Genomic DNA, 22,937 nt, shown 5'->3' on the forward strand with positions numbered 1-22,937 from the left:
TCACCCACACTTTCCTTCCTCAGGAAGCTGTGCCATGCTCTGCCCTCCAGCACTAATTCCCCTGCTGCCCTTTCCCTCAGCACCCTTCCTGAGCATCTCAAACCTACATGGTGCCACGCAGCTAAATCCACAGACTTGCCTGCAGCACAGAGAGGCACTTACTCTCCCCGCACCCTCCTTACCATTTTTCTTCACTCTTCCATCTTATCTAAGGGCTGAGAATTTACTGAGGAAAGCCCCCAGGTCCAGGCCTTGCAACTACCTCTGGCTTGATTGGATCTTGGTGGCAAGAAACAGGATGTGGGGAGGCACAAGAATGGAACAGCGGCACTGCCCTGGGCCATGTGGTTCTTCTGCACAGGGTCACTCTGTACCCAGGCAAAGAAGAAAGGCCCAGGGAACGTATAGCAACCACCCTTGAACTGGAAGTGCATGCCACTGTTGGGCCGATGCAGCTCTGTTAAGTTATTCTTCATCTCTCCTCCTCTTTTGTTTTCCTGTCAGTGAACAGTTTGCAAGGTACCCAACACTTTGAGGGAGCTGAAGGTAGCAGCCACTCCAGGGCCTCTTACCTCTCCTGGTAAGGGTATAGTTCACTCATCAGGTTCTGCTCTGCAATGACAGTCCTTTGGTACAGTGTACCTGCAAACCAGACCACATCAGTGAGCCAGCCTCTGAGGGCCTCTGGCTCCAATTCTCCTGGAAGGAGCCGAGAGTTTTGAGCACTTTGGCATCCTGAAGAAAGCAGCCTGATGTTGGGTGGTGCTGCGTTGCAGCATGGGAGGCCAGGATGCCCTGCAGCTCTCACCTGGGACGGCTGCCTCTGTTTTCAGTCTTATGGCACAGTCCAAGGCGACCGTAGAGTAAGGGGCAGGCAGGGTCAGCAGCCTTGTGCAGAAGGTGTACGCTCTACGGTAGAGCTCTTCTGTGATGCCCGTGGCCTGCTGAGAGGGAGGGGTGGACACTCTAGGTCTTGAGGGTCTGAGATGGAGGGTTGTGACTGACAGCCAGACTGGCTCCATGCTCTTCACATCCTCAGGTTGAAATCTCTCCTCCCTATAATACCTTAGCAAGACAGAAATTTATTCCTGCATGCTCAGAAGGGCAGTTCTCCCCCAGCCTTAATGCTGGAGCATCTCCAGGTTTGGAAACTTGGAGCTACATCTTAAGCCTCTGCACTTCTTTGAATCTCACAGGCATCAGGTATCTCACAATGCCCAGGGGCTTCTTTTCTTCCACTCCTGATTGATTCCTTTGCCAGAGCCCAGCCATCCTCATTCCAGATGCTGCAGTCACACTCCCCACACCCCACCACCAATTCCTTTAGCCAAGAGTGTAAGCCATTGTTTTCTTACATGAAAACCAGCAATTATAAGAAATCAATAGTTTGCTGGTCAGTGATGGGGCATACCTTTAATCCCAGCACTTGGGAGACAGAGGCAGATGAATCTCTGTGAGTTCAAGGCCAACCTGGTCTACAGAATGAATTCCAGGACAGCCAAGGCTCTACAGAGAAACCCTGTCTTGAAAAACAAAAGCAAAACAACAACAAAAGAAATCAATAGTTCTGGCCATTTTAGGATGACGTGCATTTAGAGTTCATCCAAGAGTCATAGACAGGCAGCAGGCACTAGGCCTCTCCCTCTTTCCTAACTTTTTTCAGAACTCAGCTTCAAGCCCTAAGATATCCATTAGATAAGGCTTTGCATCCTGGACCAACAGGATGGGGAGTTGGGAAGGGGACTATGCTAGAGGAGCATGAGGATGGTAGCTGTATAGGGGAAGAGAATAGGGATTTTTTGAAACCAGGGACCTTTACAACCTCTGTCATGCACCAAAATGCTACACCAGCCATTTTTGTCTTTTCTCGATGTTGGAATTTTATTCTGCAGAACTGAGTATTAAAAAACAGTTTTGTGCCAGGCAGTGGTGGCACACGTCTTTAATGCCAGCACTTGGGAGGCAGAAGCAGGCAGATCTCTGTGAGTTTGAGACCAGCCTGGTTTCCAGGACAGCTAGGACTGTTTACACAAAGAAACCCTCTCTCAAAACAAATAAACACAAATCAGTTTTGTTTTCTCTAGTCTCTTGAATTTGTTGTTACAGAGAGAGGGTGGTGTTACTCAAAAAATGAACAACCCAAGGACCCACCCACCATCAAAGACTATTTGTTCTCCATACTATCTCGACTACCCTATTGCTTGTTCAATTTTACCTCTGGGTAGAGAGGAAAGCAGAATGTATGGGAAGGCAAGATCAGGCTTGCCCTGGCATAGATTAGGTGTTAACTAGGACCTGTGGACTTGAAGTTGTATCATGTGGGTGCTGGGAATTGAACTTTCGTCCTCTGGAAGATTAGCAAGTGCTCTTAACCACTGAGTCATCTCTCCAAACTCAGCCACTCATATTTGATCCCAGAGTAAATTCTCTTAATCCCTTTGAGAATTGTGATTCCCTCCACCACCCCCAGCCTCGTGTGTGTCACCTTGATCCCGACCCATCTCACCTTAGTGAGCACGTACATTAGAGTGAGCAGCAAGGGAATGATGACACGCCGTACATCCTCCCTTTCTGCCTGGAAAACAGGAGATCCTAGCATAATGCTGGGCGGGTTGCTCCAGGGACCACCACATCCTAGCTCCAGAGGGCAGGTTAGGCTGGGGGTAATGGGGAATTAGGTGGAAGGCAGTAATTTATTATGTCAGGGGAGTGGCCTGCTATGGAGAGGGGAAGAAGGGAAAAGGGTAGAGAGTAGCAAGGGCAGATGGAGGAATCCTTGTGCAAGGCAGGGCAGATAGAGGAATTCTTGTGCAAGGGCAGATGGAGGAATCCTTGTGCAAGGCAGGGCAGATGGAGGAATCCTTGTGCAAGGCAGATGGAGGAATCCTTGTGCAAGGCAGATGGAGGAATTCTTGTATAAGGCAGTTAGGATGAGGAAGCAGACAAGGCCACAACCTGGAGTGGCATCTTCCAAGCAGCAACATGCAGGACATGAATATTTTTTGAAGATGTATTTATTTATTATGTATATAGTGTTCTGCCTGCATGTATTCCTGAGCACCAGAAGAGTGCACCAGAACCAGATCTCATTACAGATGGTTGTGAGCCACCATGTGGTAGCTGGGAATTGAACTCAGGGCTGGAAGAACAGCTAGTGTTCTTAACCTCTGAGCCATCTCTCCAGCCCCCGAGATGGATAATTTTAAATAGTATAAGGATAAGCCTTAACGGTTGCACACATGTGTGCAGAATATACACATCTTTTATTTCTGCCCAGCAATGTGGGTTTTCCATTTATGGTCATGCTAATGGGGTTTCTTTTTTAAATATGCTAATTCAAGTAACAATGGGATTGGATAGATAGAAAATAGTATTGAGCTAGAAGTCAATGAAGAAGATGCGCCCGGGAAAAATCAAGCATATGGCTCACAAATGACCCAAGTTTGGGAGCACAGAGCTGCACAGAGCTGCACAGGTGGGCTCCCAACCTGATGGGCTCCTCTCTTCACTCCACCCCTGCTGTACCCCTCAAGCTCGGGCACCAACCTTCTCCAGCTCTCTGAGCAGAATTCGTACCAACACAGAGCTCCTTCCTGGATTTCTCTCCACCTTCTTATGCAGAGACCATCTCCACATGCCTGGGTCAGGAGAAAGGGGGACCCACCATGGCTGAGTAGGCCCAAGGCTCTTAGAGGCTGTTCTTCTGAGCCCAGGCCCTAGAGTGTGATTGTCCAGCCTCATCTGACCTGTAGTCAGCGCTGACTCAGGTGCGTGTGGCGAGCTCCTCCATCCTCCCATGCTCTTTCTGGACAATGAGCTCCCATAAAACAAGGGGAGGAGCCCAGGAGGGGAGAGAGGGAGGTGTGTGTGTGTGTGTGTGTGTGTGTGTGTGTGTGTGTGACACGTGTGCGCACACGCAGCGACGATCGATCGCGCGCGCATGCGCGCGCACGTGCACACGCACACGCAGCGACGATATGTGCAAGCTGAGAGCCCCAGCCACCTTCTGAATGTTTCCAGGTCCTAGAGGAGAGTTTTGTTTGGAAGTGGGAGTGGAAAAGGTGACCAGGAAAGAGGGTGGCAGGGCCCCATTACTGCCTGCAGTATGGCAGCCCAGTCCCTCTTACCCGAGACCTCACTTTTTTATTGTTTCAATTACCCACCACCATCGTAGTATGATCTCAACATATTAACTCTGGGAGGAGTTGATCAGGAAGCCGAGAAGCCTTGGATAGATTTTCAATAAGAAGATGGCTAGGCTGGAAACCCCTCACCTTCCAGGAATGCCTGGAGCAGTGCTGGCAGGATGGGACCAGGGGTGGGGGCAGGGGTGGGGTTAGAGGTGGGGGGATGGAGTGGGGAGGTAGGGGGTGTCAGGAGTGGTTGCCTACCCCGGTTACTCTGGAGGGCCGGGGCTGGGGTGTTGAGCTCTCTGAGCACAGCCTGTACACTTCTCTGGAAGTCCAGCTCCACATCTGAAAAAAAGTGGGGGAACCTTGAGGTCAGGCGCTGTGGTGCTCACTCCATCTGTCCTCACTGCTGGCCCCACCCCTATCCTCGGGAGAAGATTCTTAGCCCTTCTATAAACCTTAAGAAGTTCCAATGGTAAGCCATCAAGAAGTTAGCAGCCAACATACTCTGAGCTGGAAGACAGGATTTCTATCAGTATTTCTGTGTTCTTTGTAAAACCAGCATTTCGAAAAGGCAATTCAGTCCTTGCTTACTTTCGTCTTTTTTTTTTTTTTTTTTTTTTTTTTTTTTTTTTTTGTGGTTTCAATTACCCACCATCAACTATGGTCTTAACATATTAAATTGAAAGTTCAGATATAAATAATTTATGAGTTTTAAATGGTTTGTTGCTCAGAGGAACATGGTAAAATCCCTCAATTTCCTCCTCCATTTGTCATTACTAGTCATATCAATTACCAACTAAACTATCTTAATATAGCAGTGCTTGTGTTCTGATAACTTAAAAAAAAAATCGGTGTGTGAGCTGGGTGGTGGTGGTGCACATCTTTAATCCCAGCACTTGGGAGGCAGAGGCAGGGGGATCCCTGTGAGTTCAAGGCCAGCCTGACCTACAGAGTGAGTTCCAGGACAGCAAAGGCTACACAGAGAAACCTTGTCTTGAAACCCAGTCCCCATAAAAAGTTTTTTTGGTGTGTGCATGTGGGCATATGGCATTTGCATGTGTATGTATGTGTATGGAGGCCTGAGGAGGCCTGACTTACCCAGGATTTCCCTGAGGTGTTGTTGGAGATGGAGTTAAAAAAGAAAATGACGATATTCAAAATCTTGAATCCCTTCAAGTGATGACCTACCAGTTTCCAAGCCAGATTCTCTCATCTGCCTCTTACATTAGCCAGATAAGACAGGTTAAGACTTAAAATTAAAACAATTGCCTCATTTTCTAATTTTACTTTATTACTGTGTGTATGTGTATATATGTTGTATATATAACTAGGCTGCATGTGTTTAACTATGTAAAGATGTGTTGCATTGTTTCACCTTGCCTGCCTACAGCACCTAGTAAAGAGCTAAACGGCCAATAGCTGGGTATAGAAAGGGTAAGAGGGGCTGCCAGGCAGAAGGAATAAATAGGAGGAGACATCTAGGCTTGGGAGAAAGGAGAAATGAGAGAAGGGCCAGAGAGACGCCCAGGACAAGAAGCCAGCTAGACATAAAGACATAAAGAAAGTAAGAAAAGCTAAAAAGCTCTGAGGCAAAGCATAGATGGGAACAGACAGGTTAAGTTATAAGAGCTAGCAAGAAAAGAGCTAAGCTACGGCTGAGCATTCAAAACTAATAAGTCTGTGTCATGATTTGGGAGCTGGTCGGTGCCCCCCCAAAAAGCCTGGTACAATGGTGGGCATGTGGAGGTCAGAGGGCAATCCTAGACGATGGTGGGCATCAGAGGTCAGAGGGTAACTTCCAAGAGCCTATTCTGACCTTCTATCAGGGGTTTTGGAGATGAGGCTAAGGTGGTTAGGCTTTCAGGCTCTTTTGTTTACCATGGCATCTTGCCAGCCTAGGACGAGAGACTTTGCTTGTTTAGTTTCTTAGTCTTAGAGACAGGGTTTCTCTGTAGCCCTGACTGTCTTGCCTTGGAACTTCTTTGTAGACCAAGCTGGCCTTGAACTCACAGAGATCCACCTGCCTTTGTCTTCCAAGTGCTGGGATTAAAGGGTTGCACCATCATGCCTGGCTCAGGTGGAAACTTTTGATTCCTACATCCTTGTTCATCATGGAATAGGTCATAGAAGACAGGTTTTGGGGGACATCTACAATCCTTAAGTCACCTTACATTTGAGAGAGAAAAAATGGAATCAGGATAGAGGGAGAGAAAATGATGGGAAAGTGAGAGGGGAAAGAAGCCCTCACCCTGAAGTGTACTTGGAGCCGAGAAGCAAGAATTCTATCAAGAGTATGTGCCGAAAGGCTGTCTGCACAGACCGCTCTTCCTCTTTATACAGACGCTTCCTGTGACACCAGCGACGATCCAGGTTAGGACCTGAATGTATTTGGTCTTGGGTGAGCCTTACTCCCTTCCCCAATCAGAGTCTGAGAAGCTCAAACAAGACTATTAACCTTGTTGACAACTGAAGATTCCAGACTGTGATCACATGGATTGTAACCCTTCAGGAGCTCCTCAGGACACCCCCACGCCCACCCCATGAGCACATTTAGATTCCTTAGTCACCATTTAAGGGTAATAGCTTCAAAGCCACCAAAGTCCTGTATGTGACAATTGTAAAGACGGTGGAGTGGGGCTGTTTTGGAGACTCTCACGCCCGTGCTCTTGGGGATGTCTTGTCTTTCTGGGCATCTCTTTCCTGTAAACCTCTATAAAATATCTTTATTTTTTTTTAAAAAAGTCATATAAATATGGTCCCTGGTCGTGATAGCAACATTGCTTGATTTGCACTGTCCCTTGATTGTCGCTGCTAGTGACACTGTTCCACGCTTCGCAAAGCCTTTCTTTTCTGGGCCTCACTCTTGGCCTCTGTCCTGTTCATCCCACTTTCGTCAAGAAACCCCACAAGTCAACTCAGAGAGAATCCCTGGCCTACATACTCCTAGTCACCTTTGATGTATATAGACCTGACCTGCCTTTGGCAAGGACCCTGCTAAGTCTTAGGAAATTCCACCGAGTCCTCACGCTGCTCCAAGGCTGGGAACCCCCAGATGCCTTTCTGTATTCTGTATTCTCTCTATCTGTCAGTCTTGAACAGTCTTTCTTGCCATTTTGACAAGTGTCAGAGTGAAATTTTTTTCCTTAATAAGGATATATTGACACAGCAGACAGATGAAGATGGAAAATATGCAAATGATTCAGCAAAGTGAGGAAGCCTTGAGGACATGCGCCACTGGCCCTCACTGCTGGGACTTTAAATGATGCTGTCCAGGTGGCTGCGCCTCGAAACCTGCCAAGCTTCGTGCTTGCTGGCCAGTACAGAGCTCAGCAGGGTTTTCACAGTTGCTCCTGAGAGACATTCTTTGATGGCTAATTTTGGCTCCAGGCTCCAGGCGATCCAACACTGTGGACCTGTTCTCCTGATCCCCGCCCCCCTCTCTGTCTCTCTCTCTTTCATGCATGCATGCACGCGCATGCTTACACACACACACACACACACACACATACACACAGGCACGCACAGGCACGCACGCACGCACGCACGCCAGCCCCACACTCAGGCACTTCTTCCTCCTGCTCTCCACCACTTTGTGTCTCACAGGTGTTTCCTTGAGCAAACCCTTTCCCATCTTGGTGTCTGCTTCTTGGAGGATCCAGACAAGGATAGGAAGGATGGGAAACACCCCCCACAAGCACAGATTTCCCTTGCAGTAACTTCCGACCAAGAGTGTTTTTATACACAAGTAATTTGTCTTCTCTAGTCAACAGGCAACACAAACCACATACCTCAGGGCTTCCCTTTTTGGTTTGGCTGCCAAGAAACTCACAGCCCAATTAGAGTCCAGTTCCAAACATCAGCTCATGTCAAAGGGCTGGGCCTCTCTTCTTGCTTCCTCTTTGCTGCCTCAGCTTTGTGTTGGTTTGTTTTATACTTTAATTGTCTTGGGTTACTTTAGAAGGATAGATAGGAGCTACATATGTAAACATCAAGAGATGGTAGCTCAAGTTGAACCACTGAGGCCAAGCTATCCTCTGCCCTGGTGGCCATCAGGCAGGACACAGGTAAAGCCTCTAGAGGATAATCACCATCTCTGAAGCCCCCACCCCCACTTTCCTCCCAGCTGTCCCTGTGAGACACTTGTGACCATCAAGGCCTAATTCCCAGCTTTCCTCAGTCTGAAGGTATTCAAAAGACAACAGACATGTAAGCCCACCTGGACACCCTGCTGAGCAGGACTACATCTCTGCAAATTTACCAGGAAGTCACTTAGCCTGGCCTGAAGAGTGGTCCAACCTGACCTCCCAACTAACCATCTTTTCCTTGCATGAAGACGTAATGAACTATTGCAAGATGAGTTATTAGTAAATTAATTGGTATTTTGTCTTTCTTCTTTCCTTCCTCTCCCTCCTTTATGCCTCTTCATCGTTGTTTCTCTTCCTTTTCTTTCTTCCTTCCCTTCCCTCCTTCCTCTATTCGTTCTTTCCATGGCTCCTTCCTAATGTCCCTCCCTTGAGCTCTTCCTTCTTTCTTTTATCCCCCATTCTCTTTCTCTCCCTCCTATCTTCCCTTCTTTCCTTTCCCCCATTGTCGTCTTGATGTGGACTACATGAAAGATTTCAACCAGTGACAGTTCTGATCTTTCTCTTTGTCTGTTTCCCATGTTTCAGAGCAAAACTGGGAAGCTGACCTTGGAGACAATCCCCAGCAAAGGCTGTTCTTTTTTGCTTGTTTGTTTTTTGTTTGTTTGTTTTTCAAGACAGGGTTTCTCTGTGTAGCCCCGGTTATCCTGGAAGTCAATGTGTAGACCAGGCTGGCCTCAAACTCACAGAGATCCACCTGCCTCTGCCTCCTGAGAACTGGATTAAAGGCATGTGTCACCACCACTCCAAATGCTGTTTTTAAAAGCTTAAACAGACTCAGACTTTGGCCCACAGCTGGCTTACTCACAGTCTGTTCAGGCTTGTGCAGTATTTCCTGAAAATGGAATTAATTGCTGATGTTCAAGTACCAGGAAGTTTGTATAAAAGTTTGTGTGCCTGCTTGGCATTTCTTGCAAGTCAGAAAATCTGTTGACCCTGGAAGTGTCTTTCCAATATGGAATGATTGACAGGGGCTTGCAAACAGTTGGCCCAGGATGTGGTGCAGCTTCTTTGCTTTTCCCCCAACTCATATCTTTGTCTTCACTGGTTTCCATTCTCTGCCTGACCCCCAAGACCCCAGTTATCTAACTGAGCTGACCTGGGTTGCCCTAAAAGAGACAGAGTGAAGGGTAATGTTCTCAGTTCAAAGAGGCTAGACTCCTCAAGATCAGGAGAGAAAAAGAGTTATGGGGCCATAGGGAACAGGTGCACCTGAGCACCAAGTGCTGTATCTTTGGATGCCATACATAAACCTCCTGAATCAACTTTGGCAAGAGCACAAGAATGGATCCCAAAGTAGCCTCCATCTCCCTCTAGGCCACACAAGCCTGGACAGCTGATTCTGGAGGCCCCAGCCAAATGGACAGAAGAGCACAGCTTCTTCTCAGGCCTTGTAAACCCAGCTCCAAGGAGGGAGAACACACCCTAAGAGATGACACTAGAATTCACACTGATCTTGATATTAGTGGATATTACCATTAGGCATTATTAACAATTCAGGACAATGCTAAATGTTCATCAAATCAAGATAGACAGGAGGATTACATTTCCCAGATACCCTTGCTGAGAGCTATGCAACAAATTCTGACCAATGGAATGTGCTAGAAGTGAAGCCTGTCATTTTTAGGGCTGGTGATAGAATTTCCTACATTATACCCATACTGTTCCCATTCAGCAGTGGCCTTAAAGGACACATGTTAGAGATGATGGTGCCACAAGATTGAATTCTCAGACCTCAGAAGATTGCTTAGAGCCCAGATTGGACTATGATTAAGTGTAAAATGAGTATTATTGTGTTATTCTGGTAATTAAAGTAATTTGTTACAATAGCTAGCATTCTTTGACTGATGCACAGATATAAAAAGTATTTCCCAATGTACAATTAATGTGATTCTGAGCAAGAGTCCTGTGATGTTGGTAGGTAAAATGTTATTTTGTTTAATAGATTCCAGGTCTTGTCCAATTTTGCCTCTTTAACTGCCAAATGTCATATCTCCAGGGACCCTAAGAAAGATGGAGAGGTAGCTAAGTGATTAGGAATGCTGGCTCTTCTTTCAGAGTACACAGGTTCAATCCCAGTACCCAAATAGTGGCTCACAACTATCTGTAACTCCAGTTCCTGTGGATCCAATATCCTCTGCTAGTCTCTGTGGACACCACACACTTGAGTGGCATGCAAATATACATTTAGGAAAAACATCCACTCGCATAAAGTAAACACTTCTAAAAATTAAAAAAAGAAAGCAATCCCCTAACTTATAGACAGGACCCTAGAGCCCCCCTTCCCACTTTATGGGTTGGGCAATTAGGCTTATAGGGGGAAGGTTATTTATTCAAGGCCACAGAGCTGTTAGACATAGAACTTGCTTGGCCAAATGTTCTCTTTGAAAGTGGAAATCTTCAAATTAAGTCAGACTTAGGGAGACAAACATTGCATGTTTTCTCCCATAGGCAGAATCTGGATCTAAATAGGCATGTGAGAGAGATGGGGGGGAATAAAAAGGAAATTATGAAAGGGAAGGAAGAGTTCTAACTGGAGTGGGGGGGCAAGAGTAGATAATGGAACATATATAAACACGTATGATAGGAGCAGTAGGAGAAACTTAAAGAACTTGGTAATAAACCTTAGCAGTTATTTTTATTTTTTTCTGTTTGTGTTTTTCACACCGTGGCTGACCTGCACTTCACTCTGTAGGCTAGGCTGGCCTCGAACTCACAGAGATCTGCCTGCCTCTGCCTCCTGAGTTCTGGGATGAAAGGTGTGCACCACCACCGCCTGGCTGCAGTTCTTATTATTCACTGTCCAGCTCAACAACATGCAAGCAGTTGAGGATGCACATAAGTGTGTGTTTGTTCCCTTCTCAAGAAGTTCTCACACTCAGGGTATCACATCCCCTGGTGGGGCAGATGGTTTGGTCTAGGCCTGGAAAAATGCTCATCCCACAACATTGGCTTCCCTCACTGAGCAGCCAGGCCTTCTGGACATACCCTCCCCCAACCCCACACACTGACCTGAGCTCTCCATGGGGCTTGTCTGGGGTGGGAAGGGTGTGGTTGTGTCCAGCAGCAGAGTGGAAAGTAGAATGGTGGTTTCTCGGCAGAGACTGTTCTGCAAAATAAGAGGCAGCTTGTAAATGTGAGTGGTGGGAAAGTGCAGGATGGATATTCAGGACACAGGCTTGCCAGCTGCAGTTTAAAACTCAGGTAGTAAACATGGGGCAGCTACACCAGCGTTGCAAACAGCAAACCAGAGCAGGAAGAGTGTAGAAGGAGCCAGAACTCTAGCAACAAAGTTTCTGTTAACCCCAGCCAGCCCCAGCCAGCCCCAGCCAGCCCCAGCCAGCCCCAGCCAGCCCCAGCCAGCCCCAGCCAGCCCCAGCCAGCCCCAGCCAGCCCCAGCCAGCCCCAGCCAGCCCCAGCCATTAGGAGGACAGTACATTGAAGGCTCTTAGAAAGAGTTTGGGGTGGGGACACCTGAGAGATGACTCAGGAGTTAAACACATGCACTGCTCTTTTGCGGGACCAGAGTTTAGTTCCTAGCATCCTTATTGGACTGCTCACAACCACCTTAAACAAGTCAGGCTCAGGGGATCTAATATGCTCTTCTGGCCTCCATGGACAGCTGCCTTCCCAGGCATGCCCACAATCACACACATACACACCACTGAAAATAAAACCTTTCAAAAAGAAAAAGAGCATTCTGTTGCTTGTCTGAGCTGCAGAAAGGAGCTCTTTAAGTTGGAGAGATGGGGAGTGTAAGGGAAAAGGGCCAGCTGAAGTAACAAACCCTGAGTAGAGCCAAAGAAACACACTTTGGCCCTGCAACTAGAACCAAAGAAATGCATCCTGACCCCGAAACCAGTGCCAAAGAAACACACATTGCCCCTGGAATCAGAGCCATCAGAGCCAAAAGGCTAAAAAGGACCAGTGAAAGAAACACACTTTGGCCCTGAAACCAGAGCTAAATCTGACCCTAAACCTGTGCAGAAAACCAACCAATCCCTGAGCATGGGATCTAGCCAGTCTGAGCTCAGGGATTGAAATCTGACCAATCCCCACCCTGGAAATCTCCCTGTTCTGTTTGTGGCTATTCGGGGCCGCACTGCTGTCCTCTGCCACTTTGGCTGAGGACAGCCACTCTCCTGGATTCTTCCCTCCCAATAAATCTCTTGAATGAGGTTTTGGTGAGACCTTTTGCTGGAGCAGAGACACAGAGATGACCCAGAGCTAGAAGAGCAGGTCTGTAACACTTTTCACCAGGGAAATCTTCCCTTGGCAAAGAGAAGTTGTTACATTCCACTCTCTGGGGGACTGGAGCCAAACTGTAACATCTTTGCTGGGGAAAACCTCTCCTGCCAGAGCAGAGCTGATACACTGGGGAAGCCTTTCTCTGGAGCAGGGCTGTAAGCTGCTATGCTTACTGTGACTCGTGGTTTCCTTGCCTGAGTGCCAGAATACCTTTCCATTCCAGCTGTAACACTCAGTATTTTGGCTCCCTAGTGCCAGAGTTCCTGTCCCATCTCATCAGAGCCATCAAAATGCTTATATTGAACTCCCTTTCTCTCTTCCATTTTCTACTGTAGCCCCAAGCACCAGTGTAGAGCAATGGTGATGGAGGTGGTGGCTGTGCATGTGCAAAACTCAGAGGAATGGTAGTGCTTCTCTCTAACTAGAGGGTTTTTGGTCCTGAGGACTGGAGAGGAATCCCTGTTACCTCTTCTTTCTGTCAGATGAGCAACAACAAATAATGAACAAGACAGATAATAATAAAATGGCACACCTCCAGACGCAACAGTAACTACATTAAATGTAAATGGTCTAAACTCACCAAGAGAAGATTGTCAGATGGATAGCATGAAGGAAGGGTTAGTGGTTACTTGTTTGTTTTGAAATAGGATTTCACTATTAGCTCTGGCTGACTCCAAACTAGTTATGAATTTCAGGCTGATTTCAAACTTGCAGCAATCATCCTGCCTCTGCCTCCCAAATGCAGAAATTGGAAGAGTTCACCACCATGCCCAGATTGGATGATATAAAGGTAAGTGGAGCTAAGTGTATGTAGTCTACAATAAATTTGCTTCAGATACATTGGTTTATTTATAAGCTAGAAGCAAACAAACAAACAAAAAAGTGATATCATGAGAACACTGAGAAAAAGTCAAGGAATCTAGATGACTATGAATACAAGATAAAGTACATATCAGGGCAATAAATTTACTAGGAATAAAGAGGGACATTATAAAATTACAAAGGCTCAATCATGAGGAAGATGCATTGAATCCTGTCTCTGTATAAGTGTGTCCACCCATTCACCACTGTAACTTCAGAATCCATGAAAGAATACCTAATAAAATTAAAGCATAAGTTGGAAAATCTACAATTATAATTGGAAATTTCAGCGTGTTTCAGTAACTGACAGGTCAAGGAGAAAAAAAATCAACAAGAATATAAAGAAATTGGGGTGGAGACATGGCTCAGTGGTTAAGAACACTGGCTGCATTTGTGAAGGACCAAGGTTCAATTCCCTGCACCAAATATCAACTCAATGTCTGTAACTCTAGTTCCAGTGGATCTGATACCCTCTTCTAACCTCTATGGGCACAAGGCACACATGTGGTGCACATGTATACATGCAGGTAAAACACATATGCACAAAACAAAATGAAAAAAAAAATCTTAAAAATAAGATAAAATTAAAATGTATCTTTTCAAAAATAATATAGGGACATAAAATAACATTAAATAACACTACCAATCAACTGAATTTAATTATGCTTATAGAATCCTATATGTAATAATCACTGTATAAGAATTATTTTCAAGTGTACATAATGCATTCATCAGGATAGGTCATAAGCAGGTTGTACAACAAATCGTAATAAACTTAAAATGATTGAAACCATACAAAGTAAGCTCACAGACCCTAATAAAAGTAAACCATAAATATAACTCTTGAAAAGTCTTTAAATAGCTGAGTGTTGGTGGTGTATTAATTTCCAACACTCAGGAGGTAGAGGCAGGAGGATCTCTAAGTTCAAGGCCAGCCTGGTCTACAAAGCAAGTTCCAGGGGGGAAAAAGTCTTCAAATATATAAAGCTGATGGGAGATGTCATTCTGTAAATATGTTTCTCTTATTGAGTAATGAATAAGGCCCTGTTGGCTAATAGGGAAGCAAGATAGGCGGGACAGGGAGGATTCAGGGGAAGTAATGAGAGACTCAACATGTAGGACCGAAAGAGCAGAACTCCATACCCTCTCTGGGGTAAGATGAGACCACGTGGAAATACTTAGATGAATAGAAATGGGCTAATATTTAAGACAGAGCTAACCGATAAGTAATGCCAGTAACAAGCCAACAGCTTTATATCTAATACAGCGTCTCTGTGTGTTATTTGGGGCTGGCACGGCGGTGGGACCAGGCTGGTGGGAAAACATGCTCATAACACAAAGCAAAAAAAATTTTGAAGTGTTTTTACAATATTTAATTTTAGTGTATATGTGGAGGGAGGGGCAGAGGCTGTGCATGCGATTGCAATGCTCATGGGATCCAGAAGAGAGTATCAGACCCCTGGGAGCTGGAGTTACAGGTAGTTGTGAACCTTGCAGTGTGGATGCTGAGAATCAAGCCCGGGTTCTCTGCAAGAACAGTAATTAGCTGCTGAGACATCTCCTCAAGCCCATCATCCTGTTTCTAAGTCATCCGGGAGCTCAGAAAACACAACATAGCTAACACTGCATACTGAACCTGCAAGATAAGAATTGTAAAATGTTCAGGGTGGTGGTGGTGCATACCTTTAATACCAGCACTCTCGACACAGGGATCTCTGTGAGTTCAAGGACAGCCTGGTCCACAGAGAAAGTTCCAGGACAGCCAAGGACACATAGAGAAACTCTGCTCAAAACAAACAAAAACCATTGTAATGCTAGTAAGAAGACCTATGTCAATAGAGAGGTGAATCAGGCTTACAGTTTGGAGATCTGTTAAGATGCAAGTCTCCTAGGCTGAGTAATAGGGAAGTGAATCCTAACAAAAATGTCAGCAGGACTTTATGTAGCTATCTATAAGTAGAAGCTAAGATTTATAGGGACCGACAAAGAAATTGGAGTAGCCAAAGAATATGGGGGGGGGATGGTGTTGGAGAGATCTCTTTAAAAAATGATTACAACGCTTTTAGTGAAAGGCCAGACATGTAGATCACAGTATTTCAGATTTCCCCGGTTTTTCTTATATTTATGTACTTTCTTCTTTCACATCACTATTACTATTATTATTTTACTTTTTGAGCATGTGGAGGGTGTGTATGTGTGCGCGAGCACACGGGCTCATGTTTGCTATAGTGTGAATGTGAGAGGTCAGGAGACAACTTGCCATGGTGGATTCTCTCCTTCCACCTGTGGGTCCCAGGGATCGAACCCATTCTGTTGCTCCTGGTTACCAACCTCAGTCTGACTTCAGGGTCTTTGCACAATTCTGCCTGGAGCAATTATCCTCCAGTTTCCCCCACAGCTGGCTCCTCCTCAACATTTGGGTCTCATTTTAAAAGGTTTTTAGCTGGGCATTGGTGGCACAGACCTTTAATCCCAGCACTCGGAAGGCAGAAGCAGGCTTCTGTGAGTTTGAAGCCAGCTTGGTCTACAGAGCTAGTTCCAGGACAGGCTCCAAAGCAATACAGAGAAACCCTGTCTCAGAAAAAGAAAGAAAAAGAAAAAAAAAAAAAAAAAAAGGTTTTTAAGTCTTATGTGAATGTGTGGGTGCCTGCACGAAGTTATGTGCACCACATGTGTACAGGTCAGATTCCCGGGGGCTGGAGCTACAGGCAGTTGTGAGCCACTAGGTGTAGGTCTTGGGAACCAAACATGGGTCCTCTACAGGAACAGCGAATGTTTGTAATCTCCAAGCCATCTCTCTATTCCTCAGAACTCATTTTAAAGGTCACTTCCTCCTGATATCCTGATATCTCATGCAAGACTATCTTGCACAAACTTTGATTTCAGTCACAGCATCATCGGGAGTTTCCCCATATCTGAATATCTGATCATATTCTTCTTCTGATCATCATCTTCTCCTCCTCCTTCTGATTAGCATTTGAACTAAGCAGTACCTGGCCAGTGGACAATGAGCATACATTATACTTATGTGATGAGTAGATGAAGGTGGGAAATCTTGCTACAGGTCCTAAGTCAATGAATGGGATGAACTAAGATTTCAGGCCCTTTTCACCCCTCCCTGACCCCTGCAAACCTCACAGACCCACTTTGACCCTAAGTAAAATGAATGTGCAGGTAAGTCCAGCTTATAATGAACATAAGATAATTTCAAAGGAAAAGAAATCTAGATCAGTTTTCAACAGAAAATAACCTTCAGCTGGATGTGGTGGCATACACCTGTAATCCCAGCACTCACAAGGATGAGGTAAGTAGATCTCTGTGAGTTCCTGATCTCACAAGTACCAGGACAGCCAAAGTTACATAGTGAGACCTTGTCTCAAAAAGTAAGTAAGTAAGTAAGTAAATAAATAAATAAATAAATAAATAAATCAGCAACAATAAAACCATTTAATGTTTAATGTTCAGAGAGGCATTAGTCATCCCTGGCCAAACCTCCTCATTTGTGTATTTAATCTCTCAGAAGCGGGCACATCATCATTTATCCAGTGTTTGTACATCTTTGTGTGGGTGCCAGAGATACTCCATGCTGCCCCCTTGGTCCTTCTGCCAAGAAACTCTAATCTACTTCCTGGCTTCTGTGGCAGCTGAGGTCAGTCCTCAGGGAAGCTGCTTGCACGGAACAAGAAGTAGAAGCAAACAGAATTCAATTCATTCTCAGAAGATTCCAATATCTTGTTTGTCTTCATAGGAACTAAAACTTACCCTATGAACACTAAAGGGTACCTCCAAATGTTTTCTCACGAGTTTTGATGGCAGCTGACTAGTCTATGCTGTGTGTCATAAAACAGTGAAGAGTGTTTGAGCCGTTGCAGGAGAGGCCACTTCCTCCCTCTCCTGAATGATTCCTACATGTTCTGCCTGCGAGTGTGTCACTCCTCTGCTCAGAGGTGAGGATTGAGCCTGGCCAAAGGGAGCAAATGGGCACTTGTCCAGTTCAGGGCACCACTGGTCTTTCTGTAATTTAGCCAGAGGGAAAGTGAGGTTTTGTACTTCACTCTTCCAAAGAAGTCCTTGCAATAATTGTCTGCTCAGAGGAATGTCCTTTCTTACCTAAACAAGTGCCTTCTGTGCTGGCTACAGCCCTGCATCAGTCAGCTGCCTCCTTCCACTCAAGGGCCAGTCTTCAGAAGACATCAGATGAACGCACAGTTATCTTGAATGTAAACCAGGGACCGAAACAAGAGATAACTGTGTATGAAAAGGGCATGGAACATCTCTCCACCCCCATGGACTTAGAAAATACTCTCATGCGACTCAAGGGCTCCTCTGGCTCTTTACTCAGTTCCTGAACATCTATAGAATACTATACATATTGCAATGCCCAAGAGTTAGAGATAGATGGATGAAATACAACCTTGTCTCTAGGGACTACTGGTCTACCACTTGCAACTTTTCTTTCCTATTATTGTGGGGTGTGTGTGTGTGTGTGTGTGTGTGTGTGTGTGTGTGTGTGTGTGTGTGTTTGAGAGAGAGAGAGACAGTGCATGTGGAGATCAGATGATGACTTTGTGGAGTCAGGTTTCTCCTTCCACCTTTTCCTGGGCCCCAGGAATTAGTCAGGCTTGAGTGGCAAGTGTGTCTTACCCACTGAGACATCTTGCAGGCCCAGTCTATAACTTTTTAACTACCATAGTTTTTCTCTGTTTGCCAGAGACTCTCCAAACAGGTTCACACACTCCTAGCCCACCATTTAGCCACTAAGGGTAATTTACAGACCTGAAAACCACAGCTCACTTGTTTTGGTTAACTTTTGTTAATCTGATTAGGCTAAGTGATGCCCAGCTAGCTGATAAGACTGTTTCTGGGCATGTCTGTGAGGGTGGGTATTAGTCAGCCTTCCATTACTTTAAGAAAGTGCCTGAGGAAATTAACTAATGAATAGGAAAGGTTCATTTAATCTAAGGATTTGGAAGTTTCCGCCCATGATCATTGCCGTGCTGCTTTGGATGAGGTACCAGCACAAGATGGCTGAAGCAAAACCACTGACTTCACAATCCAGGCAGCAAGAGATGCAGAGGAAGTGCCAGAGGTGTGGTGGTACACACCTGTAATCCCAACACTCAGGATTCTGAGGCAGGAGGACCTGGAAAGACCTGGGAGAGGGAGGAGAGAAAATAGCCAGGATGCCACCATTCCTTTCCCAGCATGCCCTAATGAACTAAATCTCTCAGTAGGCCCCACCTCTTACAGATTCTACATTCTCCCAATAGCAAGGACCCTAAGGACCAAGCCTTTAACACATGACCCTTTCGAGACACTCAAGATCTAAACCACAGCAATTAATTCAATGGACTCAGTAAAGAAGATCCACCCTCACTCACAAGGCTAGGCAGCATCCAGTACCTTGATTGCTTAAACAGAACCCAGTGGCAGAGGCAGGGTAAATAAATGTGTTCTCTCTACCTGAGCTGGGAGTCCAACTTCTCTGCCCTTGACATCAATACTCTTGGTTTTCAAACCTGATTCCAATAAAAAACTTTGCTTCTTTGTTCCCCAGGTCTTTGGACTCTGACTACAGCATCAGTTTCCTTGGGGTTTTGGCTTGCTGAGGGCACACTCTGGGACTCCTTCACTTCCATAGCCACGAGCCAATCAGTCCTCAAAAGTGCTACTTCCTGCACATCTGTTCAGATCCTACTGGCTGTTTTTTTTCCCTGGCACCCAGACTCCAGTGGTGCTTATCCAGCTCCCTCGATTCATAGAGTCACGTGGTGGTAGCAGGGAGTCTGGATACAATGCTTTCCCTAGTTAATGGTTAAAATTCACATTTTACATAAAAATCACTGTATGTGTTCAAAATCTGAAGGCACAGGTGGCTCTAAAGCAAAAGCAAGCATCTTTCTCAGTTATCCTCTGGTCCATTCATTTTCTTTCTGAGAAACATCCCACAGCTTTTGAAAAACTGCATCTGTGGCCAGATTCAATATAGACGCATCAAAATTTGAACTTTTATTTGAAATGAGGGACCGGAAGAGCTGACAACATTGGGCTCATAGTTCCACACACCAACAATTGGGTGGTGTTGAAGGAAAGCCATGTGCTCCCTGGGGTCTTAGTGACCCTTGTCTGCCACATGCACAATGCAGAGGCCTAACTACCATACAAGACCTGTTGGTTCATTAATGCTATCGCTATCCGCTTGGGTCTTGACACGGACTCATGGCCAGGTAAGAGCTGTGTCAGTGATTTAAGTCTAAGTACTTAAACAGTAAACAGAGCAGGTGATGCACACCTTTAATCTCAGTATTAAGGGAAGGCAGAGGCAGGTGAATCTCTGTGAGTATGGGGTCAGCCTGATCTACATAGCGAGATCCTGCCTCTCAAAAAAATAAATGAGAAGGAAGAGAGAGGATGGGAAGGAGGAGGAGGAAGAGGAGGAGAGGGGGGGGGGGAGAGCGCCAAGGTAATTACAGGCTGTCAGATATGAGCTGGGCATAAGGATGGTCCCTCGGTGCCTATGTACATATCAACCAGCACTGATGGTCATCCCAGCATTTCTACATCCCAGCTGATTTATTACATTCTGTTTGTTAACTGTCTGGTCACCTCCACCACAGTACAGCTCTTCCAAAGCAGGAACTCTGTTTTGCTTGGTACTATGTCTCTAACATTACCTCACATTGCTCATGGCACATAGGAGGTCCCTTTACCAAAACTGAAAGCCCGGTGCTTTAGGAAAACATGACAGTGTCACCATCCCCAAATAGCTCCAAGGTTAGGAGACAAGCCTGCTGGCACAGCTGGCACAGCAAATGGCATAAGAAATCGATTGTGGTGATGCTGAGAACGGTAACAAGGAGGCTGCAGCTCTGCAGGGTGGGGAGACAGACACCATATGGGGAAAGGATGTGTGCCTTGCCACACTCGCATGGTGTCTGTCACCTCTGATGGTCGATCTGACTCCGCCTCCATCTTTGACAACTCAGGCTGCAATGCCTGGCTGCTGTCATGAGGTAGGAAGGTCCAAAGTTCAAGAGCTGCTGGGGCTACAGGATGAGTTCCGGCCATCCTGGAGAGCCTGGAGAGACCTTGATCTCAGGTGAAAAAGTAAAGAGGGCTGGGGATGTAGGGAAGTAGTAGCTTGTTTGCGGCCCTAGGTTCAACCCAAAGACTATGGGAGTGGGGTGGATGTTCCATCGAAATGGAATAGGTAGATGGACTCATCCATTCGCTCAGCTGTTCACTGAGCATTGTCTGTACTGCACTAGATTCTGGGCATATGGAAATAAAATAAAACTTATAGTGGGGACAGAAGGCATGGACAACAAACTAAATAATTAAATTGTGCATTATGTGTCATTTGCAATAAAAGCGAAGTTTACAAAGGAGAAATGAGAGGTCCCAGAGCTAAGGGGGGGGCGCTTAAGGGTTGATTTTATGTTGAAATGTTTTTCATTTTTATTTTTCATCACAAATGGACAGTTTGCAGTAAAGTGCACTTACCAGTCACAAAGGGATGCTAGATACATGTGCAGTGTGGAGTGATGACCCCACCATTCTATCTTTAACATTGTTTGTGCTGAAAATATTTGGGGTTATTTCTCTTAGTGAATTAATCCTTCTTTCCTCCCTTCTTTCCTTCCTTCCTTCCTTTCCCTCTTTCTGGTTTTCTTGTTGTTGTTTGTTTGTTTGTTTTTCCAAGGCAGGGTTTCTCTGTGTAGCCCTGACAGTCCTGGAACTCACTGTGTAGACCAGGTTGTCCTGGAACTCACAGAGATTCACCTGCCTCTGCCTCTTGAGTGCTGGGATTAATGGTGAGTGCCGCCACCACCCAGCTCAACGATTTTCAAATACAGATGGTCCTCAGCCTCTGATGAAATCGTACCCTGGTAGACACATGTGCTAGCCTTAATTTACCCAGATGACGGCTCAGCCTCTGTGTCTTACTTGTGCTTGGAACTTACACCAGCCTATATATACAGTCGGGCAAAAACATGAAGCCAGCTTCATAATGAAGTGCTAAACAGCTCATGAGATACATTCAGCACTGAAAACAGGGTGGCTGTGCAGGTGTGCTCCCATGTTCCCATAAAGTCAGAACTCCTGAGCCAGGGACAACCTGTGCACAAGACATGATTTGTTAACTGCGGTCACCATGCTGTGGGAACGTCGCCAATTATATCTTGCTCCCAACTGAAGCTTTCTACTCTTCAATCAACGTCTCTTCATTCTCCACCCCTCAAGCCTATGTGCTGCTCTTATTAAGAGGGTAATTGGTAATTAGGGATCTCCTGGGAGGGTCACATATGGAGAGAACCCTTAAGGAGTCAGGGGAAAGCCATCTGCAGCAGAGACATGTAAGCAAAGAGAACAACCCAGGTCAAGTCCTGAGGGAGGAGGGAGGCTGGGGTCTAAGAGGGAGTGCAGCCATGAGCAGTAAGCATGGGAACAGTAGGAGATCGAGAGTCAGTTCCCTGCGGGTTTGTGTTTGTGTGCGGCTTGGGAGCTTTCAAGAGAGTGCTTTAAAATATATAGGAAACACAGCTGGCCTGGTGGATGATGTCTGTCATGCCAGCACTATTTTACTATGCACATAATGTCTCCTTTCAGGGTAAAGGCTGGCTAGGTGACTTATGGTTACCCAGAGTCCAGGGTTCCCAAGCCCAGGGTGGCCCAGTTGTAGTTCAGTAACCCCTTTGGGTCACCTCCACATTGCCTACATGACCTTGGGCAGCCAGGGGAACGGATGAGCAAGACAACCACTGCTCATTTTTAGGAATATGTGAGGAATAAAGTCCTTTGTCTCTGGCTGTGAAGTCTCATGCCTTATACCGCGCCCCCCCCCCCAAGCAGCAACTTGGACCAATAAGATGGCTCCTTCACCATGCTTGGACCAATGAGATGGCTCAGTGGGCAAGGGTGCTTGCAGCCAAGCCTGACAGCCCCCCGAGTTTGATCCTTAGAACCCAGAAGGTGGTTGGGAGAAGCAACTCCCCACACCTCTGACCTCGGGTGCTTGCTACATACACACACACACACACACACACACAGAGAGAGAGAGAGAGAGAGAGAGAGAGAGAGAGAGAGAGAGAGAGAGAGAGAGAGAGAGAGGTAATTAAAGCACAAAAAAGATCCCTCACCATTCTTGACAGAGGGATGAAATCAGAGACCAAAAAAAAAAAAAAGGGAAGGAAGGAAGGAAGGAAAGAGGGAGGGACTTGGGGCCCAGCAAGATCTCCCCTAAGTTGAGAATATTAGCAAGGAACATCCCACATCCCTTGGGGCAGGTGCATCCTCAGCAGGCCACAGCCTTGGAGGTGAAACAGGTAAGAAAAGGAAAAGTGAATGGGAGCCCTGGGCCCTGTAGCTGCAGCTCTGAAGGCGCCCCAGCCTCGCAGGCCTGTCTTTTGCTCCACTCCAGCTGCAATCCTGTCTCCTAAGGTGGGCTGCTAGCTGTCCAGACAGAAGAATGGTTTATTCATGTCCCACCTGCAAAGAAAAGGGAGCCAAGGCAGGGAACTTGCAGACAGCTTGTCTGTTTTCCTATGGCCTG

General features: G+C 46.1%; 1 protein-coding gene across 5 annotated transcripts in view; it reads right to left on the reverse strand.

The window, feature by feature from the left end:
- Nucleotides 1-11,380, reverse strand: part of Pik3r6 (phosphoinositide-3-kinase regulatory subunit 6) — a 32,331-nt gene extending 20,951 nt beyond the window's left edge. The window contains exons 1-6 of one of the 5 annotated variants that reach the window (XM_051180340.1): nt 11,288-11,380; nt 4,392-4,475; nt 3,547-3,638; nt 2,523-2,571; nt 809-944; nt 573-642 (exon numbers count right to left, since the gene is read on the reverse strand). In XM_051180340.1, coding sequence (XP_051036297.1) covers nt 573-642; nt 809-944; nt 2,523-2,571; nt 3,547-3,638; nt 4,392-4,475 — 431 coding nt within the window. In that variant the 5' untranslated portion in view covers nt 11,288-11,380. Of the gene's footprint in view, nt 1-572; nt 643-808; nt 945-2,506; nt 2,576-3,546; nt 3,639-4,391; nt 4,476-11,287 lie in introns of those variants that run through there. The other 4 variants (XM_051180339.1, XM_051180338.1, XM_051180342.1 and 1 more) reach the window with 4 other exon arrangements.
- Nucleotides 11,381-22,937: the final 11,557 nt, after the last annotated feature.

This window comes from Phodopus roborovskii, unplaced genomic scaffold (genome assembly GCF_943737965.1).
Source record: "Phodopus roborovskii unplaced genomic scaffold, PHOROB, whole genome shotgun sequence".
NCBI classification, from domain to species: Eukaryota; Metazoa; Chordata; class Mammalia; order Rodentia; family Cricetidae; genus Phodopus; species Phodopus roborovskii.